The sequence below is a fragment of the Panthera pardus genome, unplaced genomic scaffold (genome assembly GCF_024362965.1).
Source record: "Panthera pardus isolate Hobbes unplaced genomic scaffold, ASM2436296v1 HiC_scaffold_7, whole genome shotgun sequence".
NCBI lineage: Eukaryota > Metazoa > Chordata > Mammalia > Carnivora > Felidae > Panthera > Panthera pardus.
The window spans coordinates 48972602-48989851 of NW_026527002.1; the positions used below are offsets into that span (position 1 = coordinate 48972602).

At 34.7% G+C, this 17250-nt stretch overlaps 1 protein-coding gene across 49 annotated transcripts in view; it reads left to right on the plus strand.

The window, feature by feature from the left end:
* The window catches only part of RIMS2 (regulating synaptic membrane exocytosis 2), a 601231-nt gene that overhangs the window by 293920 nt on the left and 290061 nt on the right, over nucleotides 1-17250 (plus strand). For 25 of the 49 annotated variants that reach the window (XM_053896417.1, XM_053896435.1, XM_053896418.1 and 22 more), the window contains 3 exons: nucleotides 12838-13046; nucleotides 14526-14645; nucleotides 17094-17193. In XM_053896417.1, coding sequence (XP_053752392.1) covers nucleotides 12838-13046; nucleotides 14526-14645; nucleotides 17094-17193 — 429 coding nt within the window. Of the gene's footprint in view, nucleotides 1-12643; nucleotides 12712-12837; nucleotides 13047-14525; nucleotides 14646-17093; nucleotides 17194-17250 lie in introns of all 49 variants that reach the window. The other 24 variants (XM_053896431.1, XM_053896433.1, XM_053896465.1 and 21 more) reach the window with 1 other exon arrangement.

Consider the following 17250-nt stretch of genomic DNA (forward strand, 5'->3'; position numbering starts at 1 on the left):
CTGGCGGAGTATATTTCTAGGAAAAAGAAGAGTTCTCAGGATTAACTCCTGGAATACTCCCACAATTAGAAGGGAATGAGGAAAAATCAGCAAAGGAAATTGAGAATAAGTGGCCAGGGAAGTAGAAGGAAAACCAGGAGGAAAGTGATGTCCCAAAATCCAACTGAAGAAAGCATTCCAAGAAGTGTTGATAGTATCAGTTGCTGTTTAGGAGTCTAGGGTTGGTCATTAACCACTAGGTTGAGCTGTGCAGGAACAGGTTGCTGGTGTTGGTGACCTTGACAGGAGCACTTTTAGAGGAGTGATGGGATTAGAAGTCTGAAGTGGGCTCAAGAAAAAAAAAAATGGGAAGGAAAGAGTTGGAAATAGTGAAAATAGCTCTTTGAGGGAGTTTTACTGTATGCAGGAACAATACAATAAGAAAGAATGGTAGCTGGAAAGTGAGGGTATTTTTTTTTTTTTTTAAGATTGGAGTGAAGATGATTCTGATGGGGGTGATCATGGGGGTGATCATGGGGGAAAAATTTGATGATAAAAGACAGAGAAAGGACAATTGTTACAGCCTTATCCTTAGGTAATGAAAGATGTGATTTATTTCACTAGTAGGTAGGATGCCTTGTTAAAAGAGCAAGGATAATTTGTTCATAATCACTAGAAGGAAGGGCAGGCTATATGAAAACAGGTGTCTGTAGGTTGAAAATGTGATTGGTTCTTCAAGTGTGCAATGTCTCATTTTATTATGTTTTCTGGAAGTGGAAAAGGTAGCAGGACCATTGTCTGTCAAGCAGCATTGGGGGAGATGGCTACTCTGGATAGAGAAAATGTGGAATTCTTATCTAGGAGTGTGGAGAAGAGAATAAACTAAGGAAATGTAGTATAATCACCTGGAAGACATACAAACTAACCTAGAATTAGTGGTTATAAATTTTCATGGAGACTAGTTTGTGTGTTTTTGTGGTTTTTTCCTAGATGTATTCAGATACCTGGGTCAAAACATGGATGGGTGTCTTAGTCCATTTGGGCTACTATAAGAAAATTCCACAGTTTGGATAGCTTATAAGCCATAGAAATTTATTTCTCACCGTTCTAGAGGCTGGAAGTCTGAGATCAGGGTACCAGTATGATTAGGTACAACCTCTTCCAGGTTGCATACTTCTTGTGTCATCCTTACTGGGCAGAAGGGGGCAAGATATTTCTCTGGGGTCTCTTTGTAAGGGCACCAATCTCAGTCTTGGTGCCTCCACCCTCATGACCCAATCACCTTCAAAAGGCCCCGCCTCCTAACACCATTATCTTGGGGGTTAGGATATCAACATATGAATTTGGGGGTGGGGATTGGGGGGGACATAAACATTTAGACTACCTTATGGAGTAAATAGCAAACTAAATTGAACTAGTGTTTTGGTTTTGCAAAGTGAGTACCAGAAAGGAGATAGGGCAAAGGAATTAATAGTATTTGCAAGTGTGTGCAAATAGGATTTAAACTTTGTATGGGGGTAGTGGGGGAGAAGTGTGGGGGACTTAGGAGAGGTAGGGAAAAGTTAAAAAAACAGTTGGTGTCGGGGCGCCTGGGTGGCTATTGGTTGAGCGTCTGACTTCGGCTCAGGTCATGATCTCCTGGTCTGTCAGTTCGAGCCCCGCGTTGGGCTCTGTGCTGACAGCTCAGAGCTGGAGCCTGCTTCGGATTCTGTCTCCTCTCTCTCTGCCCCTCCCCTGCTCATGCTCGGGCTCTCTCTCTCTCTCTCTCTCTCTCTCTCTCTCTCTCTCTCTCTCCCTCCCTCTGTCAAAAATAAATAAACATTAAAAAAAAGTTAAAAAAAAGTTGGTGTCATCTATGGTTTGTAGGTCTCAGTGTGTTAGAAATTTATTTAAATTAGGATACTATAGAGAATGAGTGTAATTGTTTTGTTGTTGTTGTTTGTTTTTCTTGTTAGACTGTATGTAACCTCTTTGAAGGTAGAGATCTTGTCTATGTCCTTTCTTGTTGTATCCCAGAAATTAGCCTGAGACCCAGAACCTGGTAAGCATTCAACAAATATTGTTTGAATAAATGGGTGACTGTATGGAACAATGAATCAGTGAATGAACGAAACGATGTTTTTATGATTTCTTTTTGTGCCACCATTGTATGATTTATGTCAGTTATATCTTAGCTTAAAAAAATATTTTGCTTTGGTTATAAAGCTCGGGGTATATACATGATATTAAATGAAACAAATGAAAGAGCTATTAAGTAAACAAAATCGAAATTAAAACTATAAAAACAACATGAAAACAATAAATATAAGTAGATTTCACATACATTTATGAAATCACATTCTTATGAATCTACTTTCCTGATTATAAGAGATTCAGGTTACCTCAGCTTGGATTAAATTAATATATCCCAAATGATAGGAGGGATACTTACTAAAACTCATATAATGGATTTTTAAGTAATTTTTATTCCTGCTTACTGGCATTAATTCTATTTTTAACCACTTTTAGGTAGCTCCTTAAAATTGCTTAAAATCTGTTGCAAAGTAATTACTTAATCAAGAGTTATTTTTAATATCACATATAATTAGAGGCTGACTTAGATTATGTGACCTTTGAGTTACTGAATAGGATCAAGTCTATAAGATAATAATTCCATAGAATTTATTTTTAGCACAGGGTTTAAGAATGTCAATTTTGGAGACAGACTACATGGATTTTTAATCCTGGCTCAATTATAGCCTAATAATGTGATCTTGGGCAAATTCTCTGAACCTCTCAATTGTACTTTTCTCACCTGCAAAATATAACACTGTTATCTAGTTTAAATGGTTATTGTGAGGGCTAAGAATCAGGTAGAGTGTATATTCCAGTAACTACAAATAGCACCAAAATTTAGTGGCATAAGACAACCGTTTAATTTGCTCATGGAATCTGTGGGTCTAGAATTTCAACAGGACTTAACAGGGACCACTTATCCCTAGTCTGGACCTAAGCCGTGGGTGGGGTTTGGGGGTGGGGAGCTGGAACCTCTGAGCCTTCTCAGGTATTTCTCTCCTCATGTGGTCTCTCTAGCAAAGGCTAAGGAAATGTATTTCTTATATATGGTTTCACAGTTCCCAAAGCGCATGTCCAAAGAGAATGTTAGGAGGAAACCATGCCGTCCTTTTAAACCCAGCATTTTAGTTTTCTCTCCTAGTAATACATAAAGCAATCAGTGTTATCTCACATCTGATGAAATCAGTTATGTGAGTTGATAATAAAGATCAGCAATTCCCAAACCTTGTTTCCAGTAGGAAACATAATTCATATTCCGGTCATATTCTTTTCCTAGTGATATGACTAATTGCTAATTTCTTGCATAGCTTTACTCCTCTCCTTTCTTTCTCATTAAAGAAATTGTGATTGACATTAGCACAGATGCAAATTTGAATTAATTCTCAACTGAAATTTACTTTTGTTAAAGAAAGTTAAATAATTTGTAAACTACATTATTTTATCAGTTGCATTACTTGTGACAATTTACAACTGTGTTATAACATAGTGGTTGAGAACCGCTGATGCGGATCAGGAAATAATGTCCAATTACAGGTTGAGGGAAAGATTATTTGCTAATATTCTACTACTTATCATTTCCCAAATATATTATATATACTCATATTGGCCGCAGTAGTTCGATATATTTCCCTTTCTTTGCTAGGATTATGTTATTTTCCTTTAAGAAAGTAACAGCCTCCAGTATGTAAAAGTTTACTGTGTATTTCAAGGTATAGTTTAAATGTCACCTGTAAGCATTTCCTAAGTATTAATCTCTCCTTTTTCTGAATAATCAACAATTTTTTTCATGAAATGCCACAGTTTTGATCCTAAGAAGCAAATTTTTCCACACTGTAGCATCTTAGGAAGAGAGATAATTCTTCCATTAAATGCTTATCATTGTGTAATTGTAGCATTTTTTTTTAGTAATAAATAACGGTATATATTATAATTGAAAGTAACTTAGATGTAATGAAATAGAATACAATGGGTGTATATTAAGGTATGTTACCCTATGTTATGCTGTGTTATATGTTTTACCTGTGTGTCTTTCTAGAATGAGTTTCTTGAGGTCCTATTTGTACCCACAGAATCTATAACAATTTCACACTGTGTAATAATTAAAATAAATTCTCATATATATAATATGTACAACCATTTAATCAATATTATTTTCTTAATAATAATGTATCCATAACCCCAAAGGAGCAAGATTTTAAAAAAAAACAAGCTAATTATGAATAATGTTTTGTCTTCCTATTTAAAATGCTGATGTATTTTGGGCGGCATTGGTTTTACTTTGGAAGTTGAGACTTGGTCTAAAGAATCTATCTGGCCTTTTAGATCTACTGACTTTTATATTTTGGCCCCTGTCTTTAAAACCTGCTGCTTTTGAAGCTGGCAATATATTAGGAACAAATTACCATAAACTTAGCAGCTTAAAACAACACACTTTACCACCTTACAATTTCTGTTATTCAGGAGTCTCAGCATGGCTTAGCTGTGCTCTCTGTTTAGAGTCTCAAAGCTATAATAAGGGTGTTGGCCGGGCTGTGGTCTTATCTGGAGGCTTGACTGAGGAAGAATCTGATTCCAAGTTCAATGAGGTTGTCAGCAGAATTCATTTTCTTGTGATTGGATGCTACCCAAAGTTCTAGATGGTACCCACAGTTCCTGAAGACAGCCTGCTGTTCCTTGCCACACAGCCTTCTCATCATGGCTGCTTACTTCATTAAGCTAGCAAAGATAATCTCTAGAGCAAACTGACTAGTGGTACAGTCTTGCTAATGATATCATGGGAGTGACATTCCATCACCTTGCCATCTCACCATCTTGATTAGGAGCAAAGGCATGAACACCACAAGGTGGGGGGATTATGGGGCACCACCTTAGAATCAGTTTTCCACCCCAACAGTTGTTTCTGAAGCAAGTCCATGGTGCATAATTGGGAAACCGTTGCCTTAGAGAATATTCTCTCTATATAACTTCTTTCTTTCTTTCTTTCTTTCTTTCTTTCTTTCTTTCTTTCTTTCTTTCTTTCTTTCTTTCTTTCTTTCTCTTGGGTTTTGAGTCTCCTTTAATACTGAACATTGTCCTTAGGGGGGAATACACTTATGCCTTATTATCAGTTTTAATGCCTACTTATGAAGAAAAATGACCCTTCAGGCAGGTTTCAGCATTATGTCTCAAAATACAGTTCCTCAAACACTTGTTCCGTGAGAAAGGTTAGTGTTCCAATTAAGTTTGTGGAAATTATATAATCCTTGTAAAAAAGCATATTGTCATTGCTATCTGAAAAATCCTTCACTCAAGAAATCTTATTTAGTTGCATTTAATCCAGAGTTTTCCATATTTATTTGACTAGAGGATCTTTATATCACTCAACCTATTAACATTTTGCAGAATCCGTGTTCCATGTTGGGAAATGCCAACATACATAGCTTGACAAGTTAAAGAGAAGGGTAGAAAATTAGGAAGAGAAATGAGAGGAAAAATAAAAGATTATAGATGAATATTCCCTGTCTATTTTAGAATGGAAGTTGATTATTTCATTCTAATAATGATGAAAATGATAATACCATCAAATTGGGGTAACTCTACAATTTGCAAAGAACTTTCATGACCATTATCATATTTAAACCTCTCAACAATCTGTGATATATCACAGTTAATCTCTTTTTATACAGATGAGGAAATGAGGCCTAATGTATTACTTGACTTGCCCAAGTCATAAATTTAATAAGGAGTGAAACCAATACTTTAACATAGGTTTCATGGCTCTAGCTATAAAACTCTTTCTGTCACAACATGCTGTTTCCTTAAAGTGTGGTTAAAGTTAAAAATGAGGATGTTGCAGAATATTTTTATATAATATATGATTTAATTGCAAAACCTCTGTTAATCTAAAGTAATGATGTCTCTGTCTCAAAACTAAATAAAGGTTAACAAAAAAAAATTAAAAAAAAAAAAAAAAGGGGCACCTGGGTGGCTCGGTCGGTTAAGCATCCAACGTTGGCTCAGGTCATGACCTCACGGTCCGTGGGTTCGAGCCCCGCGTCGGGCTCTGTGCTGACAGGTCGGAGCCTGGAGCCTGTTTCAGATTCTGTGTCTCCCTCTCTCTGTGACCCTCCCCCGTTCATGCTCTGTCTCTCTCTGTCTCAAAAATAAATAAACGTTAAAAAAAAAAATTAAAAAAAAAATCTAAAGTAATGAAAACAATGACATAAATAGTTAATAAACTCTTTTATTCATTTAAGGACTTAGAAAACGTGTAATAAATGGAATATCTGAACTGTTTTCTCTGAGTATTCAACGCACAACACACACATACACATAAACACACACAGTATTGGATTAGTTTGTATTTTACAGTAGAGGTAAGTGAAGGAGAAAATCTTAGCCTGAAATGTAAGTCTTTGATTACTTTTTTAAATCAGGTTTCATATTTAAATGTGTTTAACGGGCTCTAATAGAATCATTGAATGTCAGAGTTACAGAGTTTAGTGTGCTTTTTGTGGAACTTCCAACTGAAGCAATGACCTTCTCTACATTATGCTGACAAATGGTACTACAGCCTTTTCTTTGAATTATAAAAAGTTGCAAAGGTAGCACACAGAAACCCCATATGCCCTTCACCCAGTTTCTTTCAATGATTACATCTTGTATAAGTATAGTACAATATCAAAACCAAGAAATTGACATCAACTTATATAGTTTATATAGTTTTATGACATCACATATATGGATTTATAAACCTCTGCTATTATAAAGATACAGAACTACTGTACTGTAACAAAGATCTTTGTTATGCTACCCCTTTATAGTAACATTTTATTCCTCCCCCTGCTCATCCCTGACCTCTACAAAGCACTGATTTATTTTTCATCTCTATAATTTTATCATTCAAAGAATATTGTGTGAATGAAATCATATGGTATGTAACATTTTGTGACCTTTTTTTCCCCCCATTCTGCATATTGCCCTTGAGGTCCATCTATGTTGTATGTATCAATAGTTTTTTTATTACTGTAAAAAAGACAATAGTCTTTTTATTACTGACTAATATTCAATGGTATGGATTTGCCACAATTTGGTCATTTGCCTATTGAAAGATATTTTGGTTGTTTCTACTTTTTGACTACATATTTATCCTTATTACAAATAAAGGTATCCTTTTTAGTGAAATTTCTCTTCATATAAAGAGTTCAGCCTTTTACCATTAAGTACGATCTTAGCAATAGTTTTTTTTTTTTTTTTTTTTTTGTCAATGTCCTTTATTTATTTGAGCAAGTTCTCCTCTATTCCTTGTTTTTCGAGAGGTTTTTTTTTTAATCATGTTTTTTCTGCATCAATGTGATTTTTCTCTTTTAATTTGTGAATCTAACAGGTTTCATTGATTTTCAATATTCAACCAGGCTTGCCTTCCAGCAGTAAACCCCATTTGGTCAGAGTGCATAATAGTTATTATATATTGCTGAATTGTATTTGCTAATATTTTGTTAAGTGTTTCTCTGTTCATAAGGGATATTGGTCTGCATTTCTTTTGTTGTTTGCCATTTTCTTTTTTGTATTTTGTTCCCTCTGATTTTTGTTTCTGTTTTTTCTTGCCTTCCAATGGATTATTTAAACGTTTTTTTAAGAATTGCATTTTGATTCATCTGTAATGTTTTTTGAGTGTATTTCTTTGCAAAGATTTGTGTGTGTGTGTGTGTGTGTGTGTGTGTGTGTGTGTTTGTGTGTGTGTGTGTGACTGTTCTAATATATACGCACAACTTATCACATCCTACTGGTGTTTACATTTTACTGGAGTGGTGTGTAGAAACCTTACATACTTTAAGTTCCTTTCCCTTTCCCTGTTTCTAATGTAATTTTCTTACATATTTCTTCCATATATGTCAAAAGCACATCAAACAATGTACCTTTTGCTTCAAACACCAAATATAATTTAGAAAGTTCAAGAGGAAAAGGGAAGTCTATTGTATTTACCCATATTTTTGCTTATTATATTCTTTATTCCTTCTCAGTATTTCAGGTTCCTTCTTCTTCTTTTTTTTTTTTTTTTGTTTATTTTTGTTTCCAGAACTTTCTTTAGTCATCTTTTAGGTCTGCTGGTAACAAATCCTCTTAGTTTTCTTTTGTCTGAGAATGTCTTTATTTCTCATTCATTTCTGAGACATAATTTACCATATTTAGAATTCAGAGTTGACATTCTTGTATTTCAACAATTAAAAATATTGTTCTATTTTCTTCTGGCCTCCAAGGTTTCTGATCAGAAATCTACTGTCATTCAAATTGTTTTCCCTCTTTAAGTAAGGTGTTGTTTTTCTCTTGCTCCTTGCAAGACCATTTGTCTTTAGTTTTTAGTTTGATCCTGGTAAGTCTTGGTACAGATTTCTTTGTGTATTTCTTGTTTGGGGATTTATGTAGTTTTTTTGAATCAGGCTTAGCTTACACATTTTACAAATTTGGGAATTTTTCAGTCTCTATTTCTTCAAATACTTTTTCCATTTTAGCTTCTTTTTCTTCTTCTGAGACTACAATGACATGAATCATAGATCTTTTGTTATAATCCCTTAAGCCTCTAAAACCTTGCTTATTTTATTTTGTTTATTTTTTTGTTTATTTTTTCTATTATATTTTTTTTCTATTTTATTTTTTTCCATTTTACTTTCTTATTTTTTTAGCCTATTTTATGTGTTTTCAAACTGGGTGATTTCTGTGATTCTATTTTCAAGTTAATTGAGTTGTTCCTCTGTTTTCTGTATTCTGTACTTGAGCTTATCCATTTGCTTTTTAAATTTCAGTTCTTTTTCAGTTCTAAAATTCCATTAGGTACTTTCTTGTGTCTTCTGTTTCTTGTTCTAGAACTGGAAAGCCCAGCAATATATTTTTGTACTGTTACCGAGGGAAGAATATCTTATTATCTTAGTTCTGTTCTTTGAAGCTATACAAAATAAGAATATTAATTGATAAATATTATTATCTAAATACTAATAGTCCTAGTAGTTTAGGACTATTTCATATATTATTTACGTTGATTACTGTTTGTTTATTTATTTAATTTTTTTAATGTATATTTTTGAGAGAGAGTGAGCAAGCAGGGGAGGAGCAGAGAGAGAGGGAGACACAGAATCTGAAGCAGGCTCCAGGCTCTGAGCTGTCAGCACAGAGCCCAACACGGGGCTTGAACCAACGAACTGTGAGATCATGACCTGAGCCAAAGTCCAGCACTTAAGCGACTGAGCCACCCAGGCACTCCTTGATTACCGTATTTAATTCTTAAATAGTACTAATTTTTACTCCTTCAACAAATGTTTACTGAGCCTATCATATGACACTTTTTTCTTTTCTTTTTTTTTTTTTTTTTTTTTTTTTTTTGGCCAATCAAATATTTTTGCTTTGGTTTCAAATGGTTAAGCAGCTTGTATACTTTATTTACTAAAGAAAGAACTTCATTTGTGCTTTTTTTTGGCGGGTTGCAGGCCTTGAGAGAAAGAGACATTGTGAGCTGGGTTCTCACACCTTCACATAAACCAGACAAGAATTTTCATTTACGGTTTCCACACTTTATTTAACCCAGTTTGGAGATCTATCAGTGCTTTGTGTCAAGCAGCATTGTATTTTGAAAGGGTTTTCTGGAAAAGAAATACTTTCAGCTCTTTGGGTAGCCATAAAATTATAATTGTTGATTTGTGCCATGGGAAAGATTGGGAAGCCCTTCTCTATTTCATAGATTAAAGAACATTTTTCCCCTACGAAGTGAATTTTGTGTATATTAGATAGCACAATTTTATCATCCTTCACAAATCAACTTTTTTTTTTAAATTTTTTAATATTTTATTTATTTTTGAGACAGAGAGAGAGGCAGAGCATGAGCAGGGGAGGGGCAGAGAGAGAGGGAGGCACAGATTCGGAAGCAGGCTCCAGGCTCTGAGCTGTCAGCACAGAGCCCGACATGGGGCTTGAACTCACCGACTGTGAGATCATGACCTGAGCTGAAGTCGGATGCTCAACCAACTGAGCCACCCAGGCGCCCCCTTCACAAATAAACTTCTTAAGAAAATTATCTCCAGTGGTTCTCATACATTACTGAGATCATCATCACCTGGTAGGTTATTAAGAAACAGATTCCTAGGCCTTATCTACAGAATTCCTGATTAATTAAGTCTTGATTGGTGCCCAAGAATTTGCATTTCTAACAAGTTCCTAGATGATGTTGATAATGCTGTTTAGAGGATTTCACTCTGGGAACTATTCGTCTACACAATTTTTCTACTACCTCGTCTCCCTTTGATTCTTTAGTTACTTCAACAGATTTTAATTTTCATCATTCTACCCAAAGTGCTTTCTCTAACATCCTTCCCAATCTTCATGTCACCAAATCAAATGCACACTTTTCCATTCCTTATCGACTGTATAGAAACCATTCACCATAGTTGCCTTCTCCTCCTGCTGAGGAAACTCTCTCCTATTTGGTTTGCAGAACTTCATGTCCCTCCCTCCTTTTTTTTCTTGCATGCTCTTTCTCAGCTTCTCTTTCTTTCAAATCAAACTCCAAATGTTAGAATTCAGTTGGGATCCTCTTTATACCTTACTTTCCATTCTGTTCCTAAATGATCTACTTACTCCAATCTGTGTACTAGTAATCATGTACTAATTATGTACATAATTTATGTCTGCAGCTCAGACCCTTCTCTGTTACAACTTAACAAATTGAATTTTTATATGCTCACTTGAATGAGTTATGGGTATTTTGAATAATATATCCAAAATCAATTATCATAATAAATTTCAAGGTGTATATTTTTACCATTTTAATATCTATGAATCCTATAGTCAATGACATTTTAGATTCTGTGAAATAGAGTAATTCCTTCCTACCCCTTCCTAATAAAAAATGCTTTTTCTCCAGTTTTTTCCATTTCATAGTCTTTCCTTCCATTCAGTTATTATTGCCAGAAACCTGGGAGTTATCCTTGACTCATTAGTGTTTCTTAATTTTTTTTTTTTACGTAATCTCTACACCCAACATGGGGCTCCAACTCATGCCCCCAACACCAAAGTGTCATGCTCCACTGACTAAGCCAGCCAGGTGCCTCTTTTCAGTCTTTCTGAATACTCTTATATCTAAATCCGAAGCATCTCTCAGTTCCCTCTTCTCCTACCTTATCCATTGCCATCACCTTTGTTTAAGCCGTAATTACCTGCCCAATGGAATATTGCAAATGCCTATTAACTCTTGGTGTCTTTCAACCCAATCTGGAGTTAGTACTTACATTTATCTTTTTAAAATGTAAATCAGTTCATGTCACCATCGTGCTCAAAATCCTTCAGTGAATGGCAGTCATAATCTCTAATAAGCATGAAAAGGCCTCTCTAAGCTGGTTTGTGCTGCCTCACCTCACTTAGCATCTTTTTGGTTCAGACACACTGAAGTTCCAAGTTGCTTCTTCCTAGCATGCTCTTTCTTCAACTTTCCATCTGCCTGTTCCCCTACTTGACCTTGAGGCCACATACTTCATTTCTCGTTTTAAACATCCCTTCTTCCGAGGTGTTTGCTGAGCCCAAAATCTAAATTAGATCCTATTATACTCTTTCATGGTGTGTTGAGAGTTCTGTCCTTTGCATGTATTATACTCTCCTGTATGACACTCATGATTTATTTATTGTGTTTATCTCCACTCTGTTCTATGTCTCATTGTTTTACTCCTTATGCTAGAGCTTAGCACAATGCATAGCAAATGGAAGGTGTTTAGTAAATATTTTTAAGTAAGAGAAAGTACAACTAGAGCTTAAAAAGATACATGTGCACATATAGACTAAAAATAATTTTTTTTTCAAATGTAAGGCAAATGAGAAGCACCTACATTTGGGAAATGAAAAACCTTTCTTAGTTGCCAGTTACATAAGTTGTGTGACAAAATTATTTTAAAAGAAAATTTACTTTTTATGAGTGCAATTTCTGCAAAAAAGTTGAAAAGTTATTTCGAAGTAATTTTAAATTATTCATGATATTTAAGTAAAGATTTATTTTTCCTAATAGAAATTGAGTGACTCTGTTTTGTCATTTTCTTACAAAACTAATCTTTTGTGTAACCAATTCTTCTTTTTTTAAGCCACCCAAAGTTTTTTAGGAGGTTTCAACATTATAAAGAATATCATACTACATTCCAGGAACAACATTTAATTACTTGGCTTTTTGTTGTAGTGGTTATTGGCAAACCACTGTCTAATTTTTAAAATGTTCCTTAATCTTTGCTCATGTCTATAGGCCAGCATGGAAAAAAAAAAAAAAATAACCTGAGTAACAGACACAGTGGATAGTTTTTTTCTTTTTTGGAATATATAATTTTTTTCATTTCTATTCCTGTTTATTATTATTAGCCTTTTCTCTTCTTGCAGAACTTTGGCCCTGTAGGATCCATCTAGAGTACATAAACTTTATATTCTGCATTCTATAAATTTTACTCATTTGGAATCTTAGCTTTCTCTTGGTATATATAGCGAGTGCTGCAGACAAAGTTCTTGAAACCAGAGAGGATCACACAGTTAACAATGTTTATAATGTCTTTGTCTGTCCTTTCTTTCGCTGTCTCCTTTACTGCACTCTTTGTCTGTCTGACTCTCACAGGAGACATGGATTACAACTGGTTGGACCATACGTCTTGGCATAGCAGTGAGGCATCCCCAATGTCTTTGGTGAGACATGTGGAGCCTTACTATTTAATTTTCGTTTTTCATTTCACTTTTCCTTTTTGATTTACACCTTTGCATGTTTTCTTTTTTGTATCTTTTTTTTTTTTTCTTTTTATCCCACACCTGTAGGGGACAGTCAAAAGGGAAAAAGAAAAACTAGTGAGCAGGCAGTTTTGTCGGACTCTAACACCAGGTCTGAGAGACAAAAGAAAATGATGTACTTTGGTGGCCACTCTTTGGAAGAGGATTTGGAATGGTCTGAGCCTCAGATTAAGGACTCTGGGGTAGATACCTGTAGTAGCACAACCCTTAACGAGGAGCATAGCCATAGTGATAAGGTACTGAGATTGTGGAGCCTGCCTTTTAACCTGCTCATTTGGTCTTCGTTTGCTCTCTGTCACTCATTCAAACAGAACATAATAAAAGGACAGGGCATTTCAGGGGTCAATGTAGCATTTCTTAAGGTGCAGAAAAGAAAAACAAAACCAAAACAAACAAACAAACCAAAATACTTCTCGCTTGTTTTGCTGTTTTTGTTGTTTGACGGCATACCAAAAAATAAGTAAATGAAATAAAAAATTAGGATCAAAGGAATGCTTTGTCTACGGTCGCATGAGAGAACTTTGTGATGTTTTTATAAACCACAAATATGAAGAATTTTTGGATTGGCTTATTTGATTGCTTGCATATGTTTTCCTTGGGATGAAAATTAAATTATTAATAGTTTCAATCCCAGGCAAAAGGGAGATAATTGGGTCTGTTTGCACAGAAAAAGTTGTTTTTCTTTTTTCCCTTTCACTGTCATTTTGCTCTTTTGTTTTATTGTCATAGCATTTTAATGTAGTATTAATTAGTACTAGAACCATTGCCATCTGCTTTGGTATTTATTATTTTTGCTTTTAGTGTAGTGAGACTTTTGAAATCTTTTTACCATATAGATGTGATTGATTGGAACTTGTCTTTTGCCTGCCAAATTCTGCATGAAGATGTGCATGTTACTTTTAGATAACTGTGAAACTGTGATTACACAAATCATTTACTTTGTTATTTGACATATAATTCATAGTGGATGGTGTCATGATTCGTAAAGGGTTTGGTTCTTCCCTGACAAAGAGATAAACTCCTAACATTTTCAAGCTACTTAACAGTGGATACCACTGAGTTAGCCAACAAAGTTAATTTACTAAATGGATCAAAGACCTGAAGGAGTCAATGAACCTACAAAAACTGAGAACTATAAACTAGCCTCACCTTTGAATCAGGCCTGTTTTCTCTCATGCATATTCAACTGAAAAGTTACGGAGGCTTGTGTATCGTTACAGTTTTAACCTAGAAACCTGTTTCAAGGAAGCCCTCATCATAGGTTCAAATTTCATGTTTTAATATAACTTTAGCTTTTAACTTTTACTGTAATTAACTCTTTCAGAGTCTTCCAAAAGCGTTTGAAGATTAAAATATCATTTTTAAATGAGTTTAGCTACATAGAATTTCAATCCATCTTTTTTGTCTTGTCCATTTTTAATTAATCTTCAGCGCGTGGATAGTTTGCATGTGTTTTCAACATTTCTCAGATTTTATAGAACGATGTAACTGCAGTAATGTGTGAGGGCTCTGTAGGAATTTGAAATAATTGGATTTTGAAAAATCTTGACCTTATAAGCATAATGTAGTATGTGCTTTTGATCAATGTTTTGAATACAAACTGGTTTGTGTAATCATAACACTGTGATAATCAGGAGTTCAGAGAGATTGTACAACAAGGGGTCCTTTATCAAAAAAGAACATTAATTTCTTTGTTTGTTGATGCAATATGTCAGCACCCTGTGACGTGGCAGCCATCTAAAGATGGAGATCGTTTAATTGGTCGTATTTTGTTAAATAAGCGTCTAAAAGATGGAAGCGTACCTCGAGATTCAGGAGCAATGCTTGGCTTGAAGGTATGTGATGAAACATATGAGGTTTTGGCTCTCCACTCCTTTGTAGATTTATGAGAAAAGCAAAAGGTATAATAACTCTTTCCAACCTATACTTAGTGTTTTTCCCCAATTTTCAAGAATTCCCAAGCATTTGCACTCATTAACCAAAACTTGTGCATGTTCCAAGTAATATTTTTTATCCAGTCAACGTGGAATTTCCTGGTCGATACTAAAAATTTATTGTTAGACCCTCTTTTAGAAGAGTCTTCAAAATACATTCTTTGCTAATGAATTCCTTTTTCCTATTTTTTTAATGCCCTTTCTCTGCCTCTGGAAACTTTTCTTTTGTTGAGCTCAGTAGAGCTCTCCTCTGCTTGCTGGATGGGATGCTGCCCGATTCATGAATTGTTTAGTAAAGCCAATTAGATCTTCAAATTTACTTGGTTGAATTTTGTTTTTTAACAATTGGAATATAATTTTTGTGTAAGGGTAGCACAATGTGTGTGTGGGTTTGTGAGTATGTGTGTGTGTGAGGAAGAGAATACCGTTTAAAGTCTGGAAACTCAAAAATACGTATGCTAAGAGTTTTAATATAAATCTTGGTATATATTCGACTATAAAATACCAGATAGTTATTTGGTAAGTAGATCAAATAGAGCTCTGTGGGGTTATTTGTGTGTGTGTGTGTGTGTGTGTGTGTGTGTGCGCGCGCGCGCACGCATGCATCTGTATGACAAATTAAAAACTGAAATGAAAAAAAAAGAGTAAATGGTTGTTAGAACTAAGCAGTTGCCACAGAAGTTGTCCCATAGAATACAGTGAATTATTAGAAAACTTTGGGTGTAAGTGGAATTGCCCAACTAACATTTATTGGGTGACTGCCATGGGGCTGACACTCATCTGAGTGTTTTACTTCTATTGTGTTATTTAACACACCAGATGAGAAACAGGCTTAGAGAGGTGTCATAACTTGCCCACGGTCACAAAGATGATGATGAAGGTGGGATTTAAATCCAGATCTGTCCAACAGTGTTAGAACAGTGAAGAGTAGAGGTTAGGAAGTCTTGGCTTGATTCCTGGTTATAGCAGTTATTAGCAACATGACATTGGCCAGCTAACCTTCTCTTAGCCTCAGATTCCTCATCGGTAAAATGGAGATAATAATGCTTATTGAGTTGTTATCATAAGCTTAAATAAAGCACTACACAAGCATTTAGCATAGTGCCAGGCACACTGTACGATTTCAGCAATAATAATAGTGTAGGTGATTATTACTATGGAAGGTTATCAAGCCAAGGAAGTTTAAAAATGGTAACATAAGGATGTTGGCCCATAATACCTATGCATTTAATTTTCAGAATGAAACATAGGAATCTTCAGTTAATATTAACTGAACTGCACCTGGGTGTGAATCATTGCAACTTGGGATTAAATACATGCAATAAGTCAGTGATTTTTAAAATTCAGATATCATTCGCTCAATTTAGAGAAAAAAATAACTAGTTAATGAAATTAATTACCACTGTTTGCTTAACATGCTATAAAGGTGATACAGTGATTGAATGGTAGTTGATCAGAAGCATTAATTTTTGTAAGAGGCCAGTCTTACAGGTACACATATGACTCCACAGCATTATTGCTGACATTTTTTTCCTTTTTCTAACAGATATATGTAAATAACAACATAAAAGTAGAAAAAAAATTGGGATGCCAATGGTTTAAAGTTTACATGAATTCAAATGAGATTCAGTACACTTTGTAATTTTCTCAGAAAAAAATCCACCATCATCATATACATTACCAATGTGCCTAAAATATTACTAACTAATGAAATTTTAGATTATCATAACTGTCATCAAAGTAACAAATATTTATATGATCATGATATTTGAAATCTACAACTAGAAATGTTAATATAGGGGCTCCCGGGTAGCTCAGTTGGTTTAGTGTCCAACTCTTGATATCGGCTCAGGTCATGATCTCATGGTTTATGAGATCGAGCCCCATGTCAGGCTCTCGACTGACAGTGTGGGGCCTGCTTTGGATTCTCTCCCTGACTCTCTGTGCACCCCCCTCACACTGTCTGTCTCTCTCTCTCTCTCTCTCTCTCTCTCTCTCTAAATAAACTTAAAAAAAAGGAAATTTTAATATAACTACATAGTACTGTAATAGAATGTTTTTAGAAATGATAAAAATTATTCTTTAAGACAGAAATTACAAATTATTCAATTTTTTCTAAGGTATGCAATATTTTTTACAAATAATAGATTAAATTGTGAAAATTTTAGAACATGTGAGAATAGTTCACATGTATTTAGTTCCTAATAATAACAGTATATTATTTGAAAATTATTTTTAGAATATTATAGTTTTAAAAGCTACAAATTGTCTAGTTATTTTTTACTTGAATCTGCAACTATGTTCCTTTGAACAGTATGCCTGTTTTAAACACTTTCCTCTTTTAAACAGGTTGTAGGAGGAAAGATGACTGAATCAGGTCGGCTTTGTGCATTTATTACCAAAGTAAAAAAAGGAAGTTTAGCTGATACTGTAGGACATCTTAGACCAGGTAGGTTTCTATCTTTGATTTTTTATATTTAAACTGTTAAACTCAAGTAGTTATAAA